The sequence below is a fragment of the Nerophis lumbriciformis genome, linkage group LG03, assembly GCF_033978685.3.
Source record: "Nerophis lumbriciformis linkage group LG03, RoL_Nlum_v2.1, whole genome shotgun sequence".
Taxonomy (NCBI): Eukaryota; Metazoa; Chordata; class Actinopteri; order Syngnathiformes; family Syngnathidae; genus Nerophis; species Nerophis lumbriciformis.
Genome location: NC_084550.2, coordinates 20148204 through 20168894, shown reverse-complemented (window position 1 = coordinate 20168894; position 20691 = coordinate 20148204). Strand labels below are relative to the sequence as shown.

Genomic DNA, 20691 nt, shown 5'->3' with positions numbered 1-20691 from the left:
TCTGCAGTAAATAATAATCAGTGATGTTGTTAAGAAAAGCGAACCAAAACGCTATTCGCAAGCTGACAACTAGAGCGCTAAGCGCTAACTGAAAACTAGCACGCTAATACACAAAAGCCCTTAAGGGGGAAATGCAGTTTTTTTGAATTTTTCCTATCGTTCACAATCATTATGAAATACTTTTTTTTTTTTTTTTTTTAAATATATGTATCCTAACTCGTAAATAAATGTAAATAAAAGTCTACTTACTAATTGGAGGGCCTATATTTCCCCCATAAAATCTGATAAATAACGATTCAAAAAGCGCCAACAATACTCCATTTACATGTCGTGACTTGAATATTAACCAAGTATTAGTGATATTGTTATTATAAGTGCTTACGCAGACAAACTATTTATAGTCACTATGTTTACATCATCGAGTGGTCTGCTGCTACCTCGCTTCCTTTATATTTATCGTAGATCATAAATCATGCCTCTCACCTGGATAGTAGAAGGATGAGGATGTATTCCGACAAGTTGGTACACTTTGACAGCCAATTTAGACCTGTAAATGGCGAGAACCACACGAAAAGACCCTTTTTTTCTGCGAGGATTATGAGTCATTCTTCAACTAAAAGGGAATATGTGAACATCCTAGCAGTCGACATCCTAATGACAGCAAACATTGTACAGTAGGTGATGTTTTATTATGTTTGTTGGCTCTCATGAGGTCTGCAGTAAATAATAATCAGTGATGTTGTTAAGAAAAGCGAAACAAAGCGCTATTCGCAAGCTGACAACTAGAGCGCTAAGCGCTAACTGAAAACTAGCACGCTAATACACAAAAGCCCTTAAGGGGGAAATGCAGTTTTTTGGAATTTTTCCTATCGTTCACAATCATTATGAAATACTTTTTTTTTTTTTTAATATATGTACCGGTATCCTAACTCGTAAATAAACGTAAATAAAAGTCTACTTACTAATTGGAGGGCCTATATTTCCCCCATAAAATCCGATAAATAACCATTTAAAAAGCACCAACAATACTCCATTTACATGTCGTGACTTGAATATTAATTAAGTATTAGTGATGTTGTTTTTATAAGTGCTAACGCAGACAAACTATTTATAGTCACTATGTTTACATCATCTAGTGGTCTGCTGCTTTCTCGCTTCCTTGCTGCCTGTATATTTATTGTAGATCACAAATCATGCCTCTCACTTGGATAGTAGAAGGATGAGGATGTATTCCGACAAGTTGGTACACTTTGACAGCCAATTCAGACCTGGAAAAGACCCTTTTTTGCGAGGATTACGAGTCATTCTTTAACTAAAAGGGAATATGTGAACATCCTAGCAGTCGGCATCCTAATGACAGCAGACATTGTACAGTAAGTGATGTTGTATTATGTTTGTTGGCTCTCGTAAAGTCTGCAGTGAGTAATAATAATCAGTGATGTTAAAGAAAAGCGAACCAAAGCGCTAGTCGCAAGCTGACAACTAGAGCGCTAAGCGCTAACTGAAAACTAGCACGCTAATACACAAAAGCCCTTAAGGGGGAAATGCAGTTTTTTTTTATTTTTTTTTTTTTTATGTCCTGTCCAGCTTCTCAGGCAAATCATATAGTTGATGTAGATGCCCATGTCGGCTGTTCAGATTTACTTTACAAAAGAGAAGTGTAGGATACTTCTCTTGTTGCCTTATTTGTATTTGACTTTATTAAATGTATTTATATTATCATTTAGTGCAGCCGGGCCGGAGCAGGAGGGGATAGAAAGAGAAAAAAAAAGAAGACAGAGGGGGAAATTGTGGGGACAAGAGGGGGATTAGACAGAGAGACAAAAACAACAACAGCAAACAACAACAACAACAACAATAGAGCAACATCAGCAAATATGACATGTACAAATATGATGGTAAAAGTAATAGCAAATAAGCAGTTAGCGAAAAATAAAAAATAATACAGAAATGACAATGAGCATTATTACACTACAAATGGATCAATACAAATACCAATAGAAATAGCGCTATTGATAATGAACAATACCAATAATTTACCTTTATTATCAACAATACAGTTGTTTAAATGCAACAATACATATACGTAATGATAACTTGAGATACGAAAGAATGCAGAAAAATGGAGGGGGAGAAAGAGAAGCAACCTACATTAACCTTGTAGATTGTTATAGTCACAATAGGTTAAGCTTTGTCAGTGTGCCATGTGTTACACCCAGTTTACCCTAGGGCAACAACGTTAATATATGTTTGATGAAACGTGATTATGTGCATGAGTGTAAGTATGCATATGTACTTGTATATGTACAGAATGTGTATATGTGTTTGTACAATGAATGTATATGTACAGAATGTGTATATGTGTTTGTACAGTGAATGTATATGTACAGTATGTGTATGTGTATGTTTGTATATTGAATGTGCGTGTGGATGTACGAACATTAGGTAGGTAAATATGTACTGTATTTGTGTATGTATGTGGGAGCGTAGGTACCTATGTACGTATGTGAGCATATGTGAATTTGCATGTACAATACATTCGACTCCCAGAGTGCGTGGGAGCCAGAGCACGGCCCCATCACCCCCGAGAGCCCAACCCACAAACAGGAGGCATGGTGCCCAGGGAACCAGGGACCACCGCCCCCACGCAGCCAAGCCGGCCAGCGACAGGAACCCCAGAGCCCGACCCACCGTGCCGCCCACAAGGGCCAGCAGCAGGCCGCAGACAGACGCACCCGGCGGAGGACAGGGCACGAGAAAAGCAGGGGACAGCCAGACCCCAAGCCAGCGAGAGACCACACCCCACACGGGCAGAAAGGCGAGACGCCCCGCCCGAAGGACCCAGAGACTCCCCGCAACCGGACGGGAAGACCGCCCCCGCCCCACCGGCAACCGGGCCCCCACGAGCCCACCCCCCACCCCCGGAGAGCGCGGCGAGGCCAGCCCCCGGCCACCCCACCCAAACCGGCCGCCGCAGGACCACCCAGGCACAGGGCCACGGGAACCACCCACCCCACCCGCAGGGACCCCAACGATGGAGATGGAACAACCAGCAACCGCCCCGCAGAGCCCCCCCCCTGAGGGAGGGGAAAAATTAAAAAATAATATTAATAAAATATATTTTAAAAATAAATAAATAAATAAATAAATTAATTAATTAATTAAAAAAAAAAAGAATTAAAAGAAGATCACAGACATGCTGACAAACAAGGTCACTACCCCAGCAACTGGCCGACTCGCAGCACCAAGCTACCACAATAGACGCAGGGACTAGGCCCAACAGGCCCCAACCAAGACGGGCACCCGGAAGGGATGGACAGCGGGACCCAGGAGCTCCAGACACGCAGTTCGGATGCAGTAGCCTGAGGCGTCGACCCCCGTCTGACAGGCAGGCCCAGAGCGTACCCCCAGAAATATACATACATACATACATACACACATACACATACACATACACGTATACATACCCACACATACACATATATACATATACATACACATATATAAACATACATACATACACACACATATACATACATATACACAGTTCGTCAGCCCCGACAGCCATCACGCGCGCGCGCTGCCACCAGTCACAACATCAGCCACACCCCTGCACCAGACCCAGCAGCCACGGGCGCCCACACCACAAACAAACGGCAGCAGAAACAGCAGCCGCAATAACCCCAGACAGCCAGCACCAGCCAATCAAATTAAAGCGATCAAAGAAAAACTGCGACCAGCAACCACACGCCACCAGGGCCACGGAGACCAGCCGGCGCCAGCCCGCCGGTCAGCCCGAACGCCAACACGCAAACAAGAGACACCAACAACCCCCCCAACCAAAAGGCCCCCCACCCCAACCCAAACCCGCACAAACACACCACCGCCCAAACAACCGGGACACAGCATCCAGACCAGACACGGGGGCTGCGCCGCCACCACACCAAGTCACCAACAGAGACCCCACAGCGCAAGGTCGGGCCACACGGGCACGGACCCCATCCAACAGGAAGTGAGACCCGCGCGACGCCACACACAAATAAATAATAAGATTTAAAAAAAATGAAATAAAATAAAAATAAAAAAATAAAATAAAAAATAAAATTTAAAAAATAAAATAAAATAAAAATGAGTAATAATAAAAATAAAAATAATAAATACATTAAAAATAAAAAAAAAATATATAACAATAATAAATGAATAAAAGCCTGGCAGGCCACCAGACCGCAGTCCCCGCCGGCCGACGAGGCAATGAGGGGTGCGCCGAACCCCAAACCCCCCATGCATGTGTACAAGGCCCCCAGAGTGTCTACTGTGTAGTTAAAATTAGGAGGTCAGCCGTTACAGCCGACCTCCAGTCCCTATTGATGTGTGTACTGTAGCGTGAGTGAGATATGTATGCTTGTGGGAACTAATAATGCGATTAAAATTGGGGGACATCAAGGTCATGGTGGGTCCCAACCAAACCAAGCCCCCCAAATCCTAAGTGTCTAATATGCAGCTAAGATTGAGGGATGGACGAGCAGGGGACAAGAAAGGAGGACTGGAGCCCCATTGGAGGCATCCTCAACCCCCCGCCATGCCTCCCCGCAGGACAATCCCCAAAGTCCTATATATGTGTGACTGTGTGCGCTATAAGTAGGAGGAGTAGAGGGCCCGGACATCCCCCCAGTCCACGCGGCCGACAACCAGGAACTACGGCCAGGAGGCCGCCACCCCCCGCCACAGCCCGTGACCCACACCAGACCACTTTAACGTGACGCCACGCGAGCCCCTCCCCCCGCCAAACAAAGCCAGCCCCCGCCCGCCCCAACCCAACCCTGCAGAGCCCATACCGGCAACCAAACGCAGAGAAACCGCACAGCCCCCACGCCCAATGCAAACACCGCATCCCGGCCATCCACACAGCAACGTGCCCATACGAGTCCCGGCCAGGGGAAGGAGCCCCTCAACGGGGGAAGAAGCCAATGCATCCCGTCCGCCTGCCAGCCCCCAAACCAGCCGGCAAGCCAACGCCAGCCATCCCCACAACCCCACAAGCGCACAGACACCAGCCACAGTCCCCCAACCACTCCAACCCAACACAGCGATGCCAACCGCTGGTATCACCGCAGCAACCATCACCACCACCGCCCGTCCGCAGCGTAAACACCCGCGGCCGCCGAAACCAAAACAAAAAAGCGACCGACCCCGTAAACCACAACAACGCACACCCCCGGCTACCACCGAGGCCACCAACCCACCTACCCCAACTCATCCACAGCCAGGCCAATTGAGCCACCGGACATCCACACCCATGCACACACCTACACATTCATATACACATACATACACACATACATATATGCATATACATATACATACACATACACACATTTCCACACGTATGCATATACATATAAACATACACATCCACACATATATACACATTAATACACCCACACACATATACATAAGCCCACATATACACAAACACATACATACACAACACACACAAAAAATAAATAAATAAATTAAAAATTAAAAAAAATAAATAAATAAATAAAAAAAATAAATAAAATAAAATAAAAATAAACCCTTTAAATAAAATAAAATAAATAAAAATAAACAAGAGGCCTGGTCGCCAACAGTGCCCAACGCCACCAAACCCCGCAGCCCCTCCCGCACGTCCAGGCCCCCCCCGCCCACCACCCACCAGGCATCCCATCCGGCAAAAAGCCATAAGGGCCCAGCCCTGCGTCCACAGCCGGCATGCCACGGCACCTCAGCAGACCCGGCGCCGCGATCAGCAATACACACCGGGGCAGCGACACATACATATGTACCTACATACATACACACAGATTTCACCATACATATATACAAACGTACACACACCCACATACACGCGTACCCATATATAATTTAACAGAATAAGTTAAATATATTAAATAGATTTAAAAAAAAAAAATAATAATAATATCGTTCACAATCATTATGAAATACTTTTTTTTTTTTTTTTTAAATATATGTATCCTAACTCGTAAATAAATGTCAATAAAAGTCTACTTACTAATTGGAGGGCCTATATTTCCCCCATAAAATCTGATAAATAACGATTCAAAAAGCGCCAACAATACTCCATTTACATGTCGTGACTTGAATATTAACCAAGTATTAGTGATATTGTTATTATAAGTGCTTACGCAGACAAACTATTTATAGTCACTATGTTTACATCATCGAGTGGTCTGCTGCTACCTCGCTTCCTTTATATTTATCGTAGATCATAAATCATGCCTCTCACCTGGATAGTAGAAGGATGAGGATGTATTCCGACAAGTTGGTACACTTTGACAGCCAATTTAGACCTGTAAATGGCGAGAACCACACGAAAAGACCCTTTTTTTCTGCGAGGATTATGAGTCATTCTTCAACTAAAAGGGAATATGTGAACATCCTAGCAGTCGACATCCTAATGACAGCAAACATTGTACAGTAGGTGATGTTTTATTATGTTTGTTGGCTCTCATGAGGTCTGCAGTAAATAATAATCAGTGATGTTGTTAAGAAAAGCGAAACAAAGCGCTATTCGCAAGCTGACAACTAGAGCGCTAAGCGCTAACTGAAAACTAGCACGCTAATACACAAAAGCCCTTAAGGGGGAAATGCAGTTTTTTGGAATTTTTCCTATCGTTCACAATCATTATGAAATACTTTTTTTTTTTTTAATATATGTACCGGTATCCTAACTCGTAAATAAACGTAAATAAAAGTCTACTTACTAATTGGAGGGCCTATATTTCCCCCATAAAATCCGATAAATAACCATTTAAAAAGCACCAACAATACTCCATTTACATGTCGTGACTTGAATATTAACCAAGTATTAGTGATGTTGTTTTTATAAGTGCTAACGCAGACAAACTATTTATAGTCACTATGTTTACATCATCTAGTGGTCTGCTGCTTTCTCGCTTCCTTGCTGCCTGTATATTTATTGTAGATCACAAATCATGCCTCTCACTTGGATAGTAGAAGGATGAGGATGTATTCCGACAAGTTGGTACACTTTGACAGCCAATTCAGACCTGGAAAAGACCCTTTTTTGCGAGGATTACGAGTCATTCTTTAACTAAAAGGGAATATGTGAACATCCTAGCAGTCGGCATCCTAATGACAGCAGACATTGTACAGTAAGTGATGTTGTATTATGTTTGTTGGCTCTCGTAAAGTCTGCAGTGAGTAATAATAATCAGTGATGTTAAAGAAAAGCGAACCAAAGCGCTAGTCGCAAGCTGACAACTAGAGCGCTAAGCGCTAACTGAAAACTAGCACGCTAATACACAAAAGCCCTTAAGGGGGAAATGCAGTTTTTTGGAATTTTTCCTATCGTTCACAATAAATTTAAAAAAAATGCATATTCTAACTCGTAAATAAAAGTCTACTTACAATGGAGCTAATTGGAGGGCCTTCGTTTCCTCCATAAAATCCGATAAATAACCATTCAAAAAGCACCAACAATACTCCATTTACATGTCGTGACTTGAATATTAACAAAGTATTAGTGATATTGTTATTATAAGTGCTTATGCAGACAAACTATTTATAGTCACAATGTTTACATCATCGAGTGGTCTGCTGCTTCCTCGCTTCCTTTATATTTATCGTAGATCATAAATCATGCCTCTCACTTGGATAGTAGAAGGATGAGGACGTATTCCGACAAGTTTGTACACCTTGACAGCCAATTTAGACCTGGAAAAGACCCTTTTTTTTGCGAGGATTATGAGTCATTCTTCAACTAAAAGGGAACATGTGAACATCCTAGCAGTCGGTATTCTAATGACAGCAGACATTGTACAGTAAGTGATGTTGTATTATGTTTGTTGGCTCTCGTAAAGTCTGCAGTGAGTAATAATCAATGATGTTAAGAAAAGCGAAACAAAGCGCTAGTCGCAAGCTGACAACTAGAGCGCTAAGTGCTAACTGAAAACTAGCACGCTAATACACAAAAGTCCTTAAGAGGGAAATGCAATTTTTGGGAAATTTTTCCTATCGTTCACAATCATAATGAAATAAAGAAAAATTTTAAATACATATTCTAACTCGTAAATAAAAGTCTACTTACAGCGGAGCTAATTGGACGGCCTATATTTCCCCCATAAAATCAGATAAATAACCATTCAAAAAGGGCGCCAACAATACTCCATTTACATGTCGTGACTTGAATATTAATCAAGTATTAGTGATATTGTTATTATAAGTGCTAACGCAGACAAACTATTTATAGTCACTATGTTTACATCGAGTGGTCTGCTGCTTCCTTGCTGCCTGTATATTTATTGTAGATCACAAATCATGCCTCTCACTTGGATAGTAGAAGGATGAGGACGTATTCCGACAAGTTGGTACACTTTGACAGCCAATTTAGACCTGGAAAAGACCCTTTTTTTTGCGAGGATTATGAGTCATTTTTCAACTAAAAGGGAATATGTGAACATCCTAGCAGTTGGCATCCTAATGACAGCAGACATTGTACAGTAAGTGACGTTTGATTATGTTTGTTGGCTCTCATGAGGTCTGCATTGAGTAATAATCAGTGATGTTAAGTAAAGCGAACCAAAGCGCTATTCGCAAGCTGACAACTAGAGCGCTAAGTGCTAACTGAAAACTAGCACGCTAATACACAAAAGTCCTTAAGAGGGAAATGCAATTTTTTGGGAATTTTTCCTATCGTTCACAATCATAATGAAATAAAGAAATATTTTAAATACATATTCTAACTCGTAAATAAAAGTCTACTTACAGCGGAGCTAATTGGACGGCCTATATTTCCCCCATAAAATCAGATAAATAACCATTCAAAAAGGGCGCCAACAATACTCCACTTACATGTCGTGACTTGAATATTAACCAAGTATTAGTGATATTGTTATTATAAGTGCTAACGCAGACAAACTATTTATAGTCACTATGTTTACATCGAGTGGTCTGCTGCTTCCTTGCTGGCTGTATATTTATTGTAGATCACAAATCATGCCTCTCACTTGGATAGTAGAAGGATGAGGACGTATTCCGACAAGTTGGTACACTTTGACAGCCAATTTAGACCTGGAAAAGACCCTTTTTTTGCGAGGATTATGAGTCATTTTTCAACTAAAAGGGAATATGTGAACATCCTAGCAGTTGGCATCCTAATGACAGCAGACATTGTACAGTAAGTGACGTTTTATTATGTTTGTTGGCTCTCATGAGGTCTGCATTGAGTAATAATCAGTGATGTTAAGTAAAGCGAACCAAAGCGCTATTCGCAAGCTGACAACTAGAGCGCTAAGTGTTAACTGAAAACTAGCACGCTAATACACAAAAGTCCTTAAGAGGGAAATGCAATTTTTTGGGAATTTTTCCTATCGTTCACAATCATAATGAAATAAAGAAAAATTTTAAATACATATTCTAACTCGTAAATAAAAGTCTACTTACAGCGGAGCTAATTGGACGGCCTATATTTCCCCCATAAAATCAGATAAATAACCATTCAAAAAGGGCGCCAACAATACTCCATTTACATGTCGTGACTTGAATATTAATCAAGTATTAGTGATATTGTTATTATAAGTGCTAACGCAGACAAACTATTTATAGTCACTATGTTTACATCGAGTGGTCTGCTGCTTCCTTGCTGCCTGTATATTTATTGTAGATCACAAATCATGCCTCTCACTTGGATAGTAGAAGGATGAGGACGTATTCCGACAAGTTGGTACACTTTGACAGCCAATTTAGACCTGGAAAAGACCCTTTTTTTTGCGAGGATTATGAGTCATTTTTCAACTAAAAGGGAATATGTGAACATCCTAGCAGTTGGCATCCTAATGACAGCAGACATTGTACAGTAAGTGACGTTTGATTATGTTTGTTGGCTCTCATGAGGTCTGCATTGAGTAATAATCAGTGATGTTAAGTAAAGCGAACCAAAGCGCTATTCGCAAGCTGACAACTAGAGCGCTAAGTGCTAACTGAAAACTAGCACGCTAATACACAAAAGTCCTTAAGAGGGAAATGCAATTTTTTGGGAATTTTTCCTATCGTTCACAATCATAATGAAATAAAGAAACATTTTAAATACATATTCTAACTCGTAAATAAAAGTCTACTTACAGCGGAGCTAATTGGACGGCCTATATTTCCCCCATAAAATCAGATAAATAACCATTCAAAAAGGGCGCCAACAATACTCCATTTACATGTCGTGACTTGAATATTAACCAAGTATTAGTGATATTGTTATTATAAGTGCTAACGCAGACAAACTATTTATAGTCACTATGTTTACATCGAGTGGTCTGCTGCTTCCTTGCTGGCTGTATATTTATTGTAGATCACAAATCATGCCTCTCACTTGGATAGTAGAAGGATGAGGACGTATTCCGACAAGTTGGTACACTTTGACAGCCAATTTAGACCTGGAAAAGACCCTTTTTTTGCTAGGATTATGAGTCATTTTTCAACTAAAAGGGAATATGTGAACATCCTAGCAGTTGGCATCCTAATGACAGCAGACATTGTACAGTAAGTGACGTTTTATTATGTTTGTTGGCTCTCATGAGGTCTGCATTGAGTAATAATCAGTGATGTTAAGTAAAGCGAACCAAAGCGCTATTCGCAAGCTGACAACTAGAGCGCTAAGTGTTTACTGAAAACTAGCACGCTAATACACAAAAGTCCTTAAGAGGGAAATGCAATTTTTTGGGAATTTTTCCTATCGTTCACAATCATAATGAAATAAAGAAAAATTTTAAATACATATTCTAACTCGTAAATAAAAGTCTACTTACAGCGGAGCTAATTGGACGGCCTATATTTCCCCCATAAAATCAGATAAATAACCATTCAAAAAGGGCGCCAACAATACTCCATTTACATGTCGTGACTTGAATATTAACCAAGTATTAGTGATATTGTTATTATAAGTGCTAACGCAGACAAACTATTTATAGTCACTATGTTTACATCGAGTGGTCTGCTGCTTCCTTGCTGCCTGTATATTTATTGTAGATCACAAATCATGCCTCTCACTTGGATAGTAGAAGGATGAGGACGTATTCCGACAAGTTGGTACACTTTGACAGCCAATTTAGACCTGGAAAAGACCCTTTTTTTGCAAGGATTATGAGTCATTCTTCAACTAATATGGAATATGTGAACATCCTAGCAGTCGTCATCCTAATGACAGCAGACATTGTACAGTAAGTGATGTTTTGTTATCTTGGGACTATTACAAAATGATGTGCGTCCCAAAGTCACCAGCCTTGGCGCCACTATAGACAGCGATTTTAAACTTGACAAACAAGTCAATGGCGTTTTAAAACCGTGTTTTTATCGTCTTCGTCTTTTAGCAAAGGTAAAACCGTTTTTATCTTTTAACCTTCTTGAACAAGTCGTGCATGCTTTTATTTCAAGTCGCCTGGACTACTGCAATGATTTTTATGCTGGCATTAGCCAAAAAGCTCTCTAAGCTCAGAAGGCGGCAGCACGAAAACCTTGCTGTTTGCTTTTAAAGCTTTACATGGACTGGCACCTCGTTATATCTCGGACCTCATCCAAATTTACACTCCTGCGCGCGCTCTGAGGTCCGAGAGCCAGCTCCAGCTCGTGGTGCCCAAGACCAGACTTAAAACCAGGGGAGACAGGGCCTTCTCTGTGGTCGGCTCTAAGCTCTGGAACACTCTGCCCCTCCATGTTCCAACTAAGACCCACTTTTATTCTTTGGCTTTTAACACAACGTGAGTTGTGTGGTCCTCCGTGTTTTTAAAATTTTGATTTCTATTTATTGTTTTAATTGGTTTTACCCTTTAAAAAGTTATTTTTATATTGTTTTTATGTTGGTTTTATATTATTATTAAAAATTGAGCTGTTTGGCCACAATACCCAGCAATATGTTTGGAGGAGAAAAGGTGAGGCCTTTAATCCCAGGAACACCATTCCTACTGACAAGCATGGTGGTGGTAGTATTATGCTCTGGGACTGTTTTTGCTGCCAATGGAACTGGTGCTTTACAGAGAGTAAATAGGAGGATTACCTCCAAATTCTTCGGGACAACCTAAAATTATCAGCCCGGAGGTTGGGTCTTGGGCACAGTTGGGTGTTCCAACAGGACAATTGTTAGAATTATTGTTTTTAAGTTATCACAAAAAACATTGTGTTCCTGATAAGAAGACAAAAGGACAGGGGCTTGTCTTTGAAACGTACCAAGAAGAAGGCTTGTAAAACTCCACTGTGACTTCAAAGCGGACAGATGGCAGGATCTGCTCAACTTCCAGACAAACTCTTTTTGAAGTATTTTACAAACTCTTTTTGAGCTATTTTATGGAACTCTCTTTGAACTGTTCGGTAACCAAAGCCAACGCTGTTTACGACCCACTTCCCTTTGGAAGCAGCTGTGGTCAGGTGGGGGGGAGGAAGTCAAATAAAGAAGCAGGAGTGCAATCTTGTGGGAGAGCATGGTTGAAGACTGTACAGAGAGTACAGTCGCCATGTTTCTCGTCAATATTGAGTCCAAATTTAATTCTGTCTCTGTTTGATTCCTTGCCTCTTGTCTTGTTTAATAGATGTCATCAGTGTTTGAACCTGACACCAATGACCCCAAACACACATCAAAAGTGGTAAAGGAATGGCTAAATCAGGCTAGAATGAAGGTTTTAGAATGGCCTTCCCAAAGTCCTGACTTAAATGTGTGGACAATGCTGAAGAAACAAGTCCATGTCAGAAAACCAACAAATTTGCACCAATTTTGTCAAGTATGGTCAAAAATTCAAGCAGAAGCTTGTGGATGGCTACCAAAAGCGCCTTATTGCAGTGAAACTTGCCAAGAGACATGTAAGCAAATATTAACATTGCTGTATGTATACTTTTAACCAAGTCACATTTTCAGTAGACCCATAATAAATTCATAAAAGAACCAAACTTCATGAATGTTTTTTGTGACCAACAAGTATGTGCTCCAATCACTCTATCACAAAAAAATAGAAATGATTGGAAACTCAAGACAGCCATGACATTATGTTCTTTACAAGTGTATGTACACTTTTGACCACGATAAATAAAAGTGAAACTTACACATAACTGCTGCCAAATATGATGTATTATATGTTTAGCTTTCTTCTATCCAAAACGCTGGTGCTGTGTGCGTTTGCTAAAAAAGGCGAGCTTTGACGACTTTATGACGTCTGTGTCGATGTTGCATATTTAGAAGTGTGTTTATTTCCCAGGCACCGACGAGGAGGCCATTATTCAAATATTGGCCAATCGCTCCGCGGCCCAGCGTCTGGAGATCAAGCAGGCCTATTTTGAAAAGTTTGACGATGTAAGTCCCTCCCGCCTTTTTACCTCCCGTGTCTCTCCGCCCGTCGGCAATTTGGTACGTCTCTACCTTTTTTGAGGAGTTGGAGGAGGTCCTGAGGAAGGAGCTGACCGGGAACTTGGAGAGCGCCATCGTGGCCATGCTGGAGGCTCCCAACCGGTACTTCGCCAAGGAGCTGAAGAAGGCCATGAAGGGGGCGGGCACGGACGAGGCGGTGCTGGTGGAGATCCTGTGCACGTCGACCAATGAGGTGTGGCCGCCGTCTCGCATGTTCCCGTTTGTCCGGGTGGGTTCCTCAACTCTTTTTCCTTCTCTTTCTGTCAGGACATCGTGGACTACAAAGAAGCATATGCCCAAGGTAGGTTCTATTATTGGGTAAATCATCATCAAAATGTATAAGATACACCTTTTAAATCCTGTTGGTGTGTATAGTGTGGCTTGATCGTTGCCATGGTGACCCTGGCCTGGACACCAATCATGTTGTGTTATTTGGAACATGCACGCATACAACATGATGCATCACAATTTCCATGTTTGTCTTTTCAACATGTTCGAAAAGGAGTAGGAACCGACCCTTTTCCTTTACATAGCAGTTGCTGAGACTTTTGTTCACTTCCTGTTCTCAATTTTATTCACAATAAGTAATCACAATAAAAATAAATAAATAATACTCGGTGAAGTAAGTAGCATTGCTGCGATCGTGACGGGTTTTTAGCATCTAGTTCCTGTCCAGCACTCTTATTTTGCATTGCACTTCCTGTTTGTCTTCACTCTCAGCTACTGTACCTCCGCCTGAGTGTTGACTTATTTTTTAAATGACTATCTTATTTCATTTTGTTTTATTTTTTTCTAAATATTTTACTATCCGCACGTCGCCTCTCGTCCCTGCATCCTGGGGTCACGCCAACAACGCCAAGCTCACCCTTTATTTTTTTTTTCATTTATCGTGTCTTTATGCACGTTTTACAGCCGTGGATTTTTACTCGGCAAACTTACTTAAAAGTGCGTTCCACATTAAGACTGTAGAGGGAGCCTGTGAGTAAAACAAATCACTATAGTAATCAATATTATGTAATGCAGGAGTGTTATAATTATTTATTTGTTTGCCTTTACATGACATGTCGTATCGATTATTTTAGTAGTCGAGTAATCTATTAATTAATTTGTTTAATTAATTAATTATATATTTTTTATCTTTTATATCATTTTTTTTCATCTTTTTTCCCCTTTTTTTCTTAATTTTCCCTCTTTTTTTTGTTGAAAACAAGAAAATAGTTGAAATAAACAATTGCTCTGCTCGCCATAAATGCACATTATCAACTTTGAAATTGCACTTTTAACACGTGTGCATTATAGAAATTGTATATATTTAAAATTCAACTCAATATAAATATTATATATTTAAAAACAGAAATATTTGGATTTGATAGATTTTTATTACATGCAATTTGTTTAATTAATTAATTATTATATATTTTTTATAAATTATATATTTTTTTTATCTATTACGTTTTTCCCCTTTTTTTCTTAATTTTCCCTCTTTTTTTTGTTGAAAATAAGAAAATAGTTGAAATAAACAATTGCTCTGCTCGCCATAAATGCACATCATCAACTTTGAAATTGCACTTTTAACACGTGTGCATTATAGAATTTGCATATATTTAAAATTCAACTCCATATAAATATTATATATTTAAAAAAAGAAATATTTGGATTTGATAGATTTTTATTACATGCATTAAAACGTTGTTTTTTTGCCTTTACATGAAATGTCGTATTGATTATTTTATTAGTCGAGTAATCTATCAATTAATTTGTTTAGTTAATTAATTATTATATATTTTTTATATTTTATATTAATTATATATTTTTTTATCTTTTCCTTTTTTTCTTAATTTTCCCTCTTTTTTTGTTGAAAATAAGAACATAGTTGAAATAAACGTGTGGACAAATAAATGCACATTATCAACTTTGAAATTGCACTTTTAACACTTGTGCATTATAGAATTTGCATATATTTAAAATTCAACTCCATATAAATATTATATATTTAAAAAAAAAAATATTTGGATTTGATAGATTTTTATTACCTGCATTAAAACTTTTTTTTTTTTGCCTTTACATGATATGTCGTATCGATTATTTTAGTAGTCGAGTAGTTATCAATTAATTTGTTTAGTTAATGAATTATATATTTTTATATTGTATATTAATTATATATTTTTTCATCTTTTCCTTTTTATCCCTTTTTTTCTTAATTTTTCTTATTTTTTTGTTGAAAATAAGAAAATAGTTTAAATGAACAATTGCTCTGCTCGCCATAAATGCACATGATCAACTTTGAAATTGCACTTTTAACACGTGTGCATTATAGAAATTGCATATATTTAAAATTCAACTCCATATAAAGATTATGTATTTAAAAAAATAAATATTTGGATTTGATAGATTTTTATTACATGCATTAAAACCCTTTTTTTTGCCTTTACATGACATGTCTTATCGATTATTTTAGTAGTCGAGTTTAATTAATTATTCTATATTTTTTATATTAATTTTTTTCATCTTTTCCTTTTTTCCTCTTTTTTTCTTAATTTTCCCTCTTTATTTTGTTGAAAATAAGAAAATAGTTGAAATAAACAATTGCTCTGCTTGCCATAAATGCACATTATCAACTTTGAAATTGCACTTTTAACACTTGTGCATTATACAAATTGCATATATTTAAAATTCAACTCAATATAAATACTATGTATTTAAAATGTATTTATTATATTTATTTATTATGTATTTTATATTATTACTTTGAACTGTTTTATATTTAAAAACATTTTTTTAAATTTTATATCCTGTATAGCGTCTGAGTACTCTGAAAAGCGCTATATCAAATAAAATGTATTATTAAAAAAATAAATATTTGGATTTGATAGATTTTTATTACATGCATTAAAACAATTAATCGAAGCAACATACCGTATTTTTCGGACTGTAAGTCGTAGTTTTTTTCATAGTTTGGCCGGGCTCCAGTGCGACTTATATATGTTTTTTTCCTTTTTTACTATGCATTTTCGGCAGGTGCGACTTATACTCCGGTGCGACTTATACTCCGAAAAATACGATAATATGAATGGACGCTTTTTTCCTCATCGATTAATCGTTGCAGCTCGACATTGTAAGAATAAAACCGGCGAAAAGTTGAAATGTTGACACTGATAAGGGTTGTTCCCGTACATTCATTTATAAAAGACATTATAACGCACCTGGTCTGCCAGAGAATAAGAAGACTGAGCAGGAGGGATCAGTGTTGCCAGCTTAGTGACTTTCTCGCTTAATTTAGTGAGTAATCAAACTCCTCCGGATACTCTTTTTCGAGAAAATAACTCGGGGGTGGGGGGGAATGTTGTTCTTGTTCAAAAGTGGCTTATTTTACGGACTTTCTTTGCAAATGCGTCGTGGCCAAATTTTGCCCCGCCCCTCACACATAGATTGCTATTACAGCCTGGATAATAAGGGGTGTCCCGATACAACTTTTTCACTTCCAATACGATACCGATATTAGACCCTTGAGTGTAAGTACACCAACACTAATCCAATACGATATCAGCAGGGATCGTACAAACTTTTTATATTTTTGCAATGTGGAACGTAAGAAAAGGTTTGATCAAATTAAATTACTCCAAAAACAATAACCTTATGGCAGATTTATGTTTTTGACACTTGGTGCCCACAATAGTTCCTTAAATGAAGTATAGGGAATACTGGATGCTTTCTAATACGCTTTCCTCCGGCCTTTTAGACTTTGTATGTGTAAGTATTATGCAACTTAAATTATTCGATACTTGTTTATCCGTTTTAGACTGCAGTTAAGGACACATATTACGCAGCTCGTGTGCTATTGTGTGCTAAGCTGTCGTGTAGCCTACAATTATTACATCTTGTAAATGAATTGACTAAAGTAGAAAAAAAGTCCAACCTTGTGAGCTTATTTAGACGTTATCCTGCTTTGCAGAAGTAAACTGCTTGTATCGGATATTTTAGACGCAAGTCGATATCATCCGCTGATATTGGACCGATAGCGATATCGGATCGAGACGCCTTTGCAGCAATATACAAAGCTGACCAAAGTTTTGTCTTTTAGCGTGTGTAGAAACATTTACTATTTTACAAAGCAAATAGTAGTACAGTTATAGGGTTTCACCGGGATGAATACAGTACAGGCCAAAAGTTTGGACACCTTCTCCTCATTTCAATGTGTTTTCTTTATTTTCTTGACTATTATCATAATTTTAAAAACATTTTTTTTTTTTTTTTTTTTTTAAATCGGTCCTTTGTAATCCATTTTCTACCGCTTGTTACTCTCGGTGTCATATTGTCTAAAAATGCATTTTCCCATTGTTTTCTTTATTTTCACGACTATTTACATTGTAGATTGTCACTGAAGGCATCACAACTATGAATGAACACATGTGGAGTTATGTACTTAACAAAAAAAAGGTTAAATAACTGAAAACATGTTTTATATTCTAGTTTCTTCAAAATACCCACCCTTTGCTCTGATTACTGCTTTGCACACTCTTGGCATTCTCTCCATGAGCTTCAAGAGGTAGTCACTTGAAATGGTTTTCACTTCACAGGTGTGCTTGAAGCTCATCGAGAGAATGCCAAGAATGTGCAAAGCAGTAATCAGCGCAAAGAAGAAACTAGAATATAAAACCTGTTTTCAGTTATTTAATCTTTTTGTGTTAAGTACATAACTCCACGTATTCATTCATAGTTTTGATGCCTTCAGTGACAATCTACAACAGGGGTCCCCAAACTGCTAGACTGTATGTATGTGTGTGTATATATATATATATATATATATATATATATATATATATATATATATATATATTTGTCGGAGGCAGATATTTACATATATCCGTATTTAAGTGTTACTTCTTTAATTTCATAATCATATTACAAAACAGCTAGTGTTTTTCTTCCAATTGTGGTCTTTTGGTTGTCTGCAAATACTGTGTGATAACCTTGGGTATGGAATGTAAGAAAGAGAGATACTCCTTCTTCTTATCTATTCTTCTGTCCAGATGCGGAAGACAATGGGCATGTGTTTGGGCTGGAAAGACAAGACAACGAGGGTGGGAGGGAGAGAGACTTTATAGAAGAGAAGGTTTACATATTTTAGAGCAGACCATCTTAGCTGCGTGATTGAATGTTCTATGCTGGACTGGTCTCATTTATATTTACAAAGCTTTGCAAATATATTACAAAATACCTATTCTGTCTCTGGTGGTTCTTTTACTCAGCTTTAAGTGTCGTAAAGAGCTTGGGAGCGACGACCAGAAACTTGAATTCCCTGGGAGGAACAACTGGTCATAACGCATATATATATATATATATATATATATATATATATATATATATATATATATGTGTGTGTATGTACACACACACACACACACGGTACAGGCCAAAAGTTTGGACACACCTTCTCATTTCAATGCATTTTCTTTATTTTCATGACTATTTACATTGTAGATTGTCACTGAAGGCATCAAAACTATGACACATGTGAAGGGAAAACTCTTGTTGGTGACTACCTCTTGAAGCTCATGGAGAGAATGCCAAGAATGTGCAAAGCAGTAATCAGAGCAAAGGGTGGCTATTTTGAAGAAACTAGAATATAAACCTGTTTTCAGTTATTTCACCTTTTTTTTGTTAAGTACATAACTCCACATGTGTTCATTCATAGTTTTAATGCCTTCAGTGACAATCTACAACAGGGGTCCCCAAACTGCCGGGCTGTATGTATGTGTGTATGTATATACTGTATGTGTATATATATACACACACACAGTACAGGCCAAAAGTTTGGACACACCTTCTCATTTAAATGCGTTTTCTTTATTTTCATGACTATTTACATTGTAGATTGTCACTGAAGGCATCAAAACTATGAATGAACACATGTGAAGTTATGTATTTAGTTTCTTCTTTGCTCGATTACTGCTTTGCACACTCTTGGCATTCTCTCGATGAGCTTCAAGAGGTAGTCACCTGAAATGGTTATTTACTTCACAGGTGTCATAGTTTTGATGCCTTCAGTGACAATCTACAATGTAAATAGTCATGAAAATAAAGGAAACGCATTGAAATGAGAAGGCGTGTCCAAACTTTTGGCCTGTACGAAACTAAGACTGAACTGGCTACAAAGTAAACAAAAAACAGAATGCTGGACGACAGCAAAAACTTACTGTGGAGCAAAGACGGCGTCCACAAAGTACATCCCAACATGACGTGACAATCAACAATGTCCCCACAAAGAAGGATAAAAACTGAAATATTCTTGGTTGCTAAAACAAAGTAGATGCGGGAAATATCGCTCAAAGGAAGACATGAAACTGCCATAGGAAAATACTAAAAAAAGAGAAAAAGCCACCAAAATAGGAGTGCAAGACAAGAACTAAAACACTACCAAAAAGTCAAAATGAGTCCTGGCATGATGTGACAGGTGGTGACAGACAGTACACCTACTTTGAGACAAGAGCTATATTGATGATTATGCTTTAAATTCATATCCAACAATTGCGACAACGACTTTTTACTGTCAACTGAGTTTCGTTTTTTAATGATTTCTGCTGGTGGCGTGCCTCCGCATTTTTTCAACGCAAAAAATGTGCCTTGGCTCAAAAAAGGTTGAAAAACACTGGAGTAATCTATCAATTAATTTGTTCAATTAATTAATTATTATATATGTATTCTTTTTCATCTTTTTTGCCCTTTTTTTCTTAATTGTTTAATATATATATATATATATATATATATATATATATATATACATACAGGTAAAAGCCAGTAAATTAGAATATTTTGAAAAACTTGATTTATTTCAGTAATTGCATTCAAAAGGTGTAACTTGTACATTATATTTATTCATTGCACACAGACTGATGCATTCAAATGTTTATTTCATTTAATTTTGATGATTTGAAGTGGCAACAAATGAAAATCCAAAATTCCGTGTGTCACAAAATTAGAATATTACTTAAGGCTAATACAAAAAAGGGATTTTTAGAAATGTTGGCCAACTGAAAAGTATGAAAATGAAAAATATGAGCATGTACAATACTCAATACTTGGTTGGAGCTCCTTTTGCCTCAATTACTGCGTTAATGCGGCGTGGCATGGAGTCGATGAGTTTCTGGCACTGCTCAGGTGTTATGAGAGCCCAGGTTGCTCTGATAGTGTCCTTCAACTCTTCTGCGTTTTTGGGTCTGGCATTCTGCATCTTCCTTTTCACAATACCCCACAGATTTTCTATGGGGCTAAGGTCAGGGGAGTTGGCG

The 20691-nt window shown here is 38.3% G+C and overlaps 1 protein-coding gene across 2 annotated transcripts in view; it reads left to right on the top strand.

The window, feature by feature from the left end:
- Window positions 1-20691, top strand: part of LOC133580734 (annexin A13-like) — a 56310-nt gene that overhangs the window by 11530 nt on the left and 24089 nt on the right. The window contains exons 3-5 of one of the 2 annotated variants that reach the window (XM_061934970.2): window positions 13254-13348; window positions 13428-13595; window positions 13670-13703. In XM_061934970.2, coding sequence (XP_061790954.1) covers window positions 13254-13348; window positions 13428-13595; window positions 13670-13703 — 297 coding nt within the window. Of the gene's footprint in view, window positions 1-13253; window positions 13349-13424; window positions 13596-13669; window positions 13704-20691 lie in introns of both variants that reach the window. The other variant, XM_061934961.1, reaches the window with a different exon arrangement.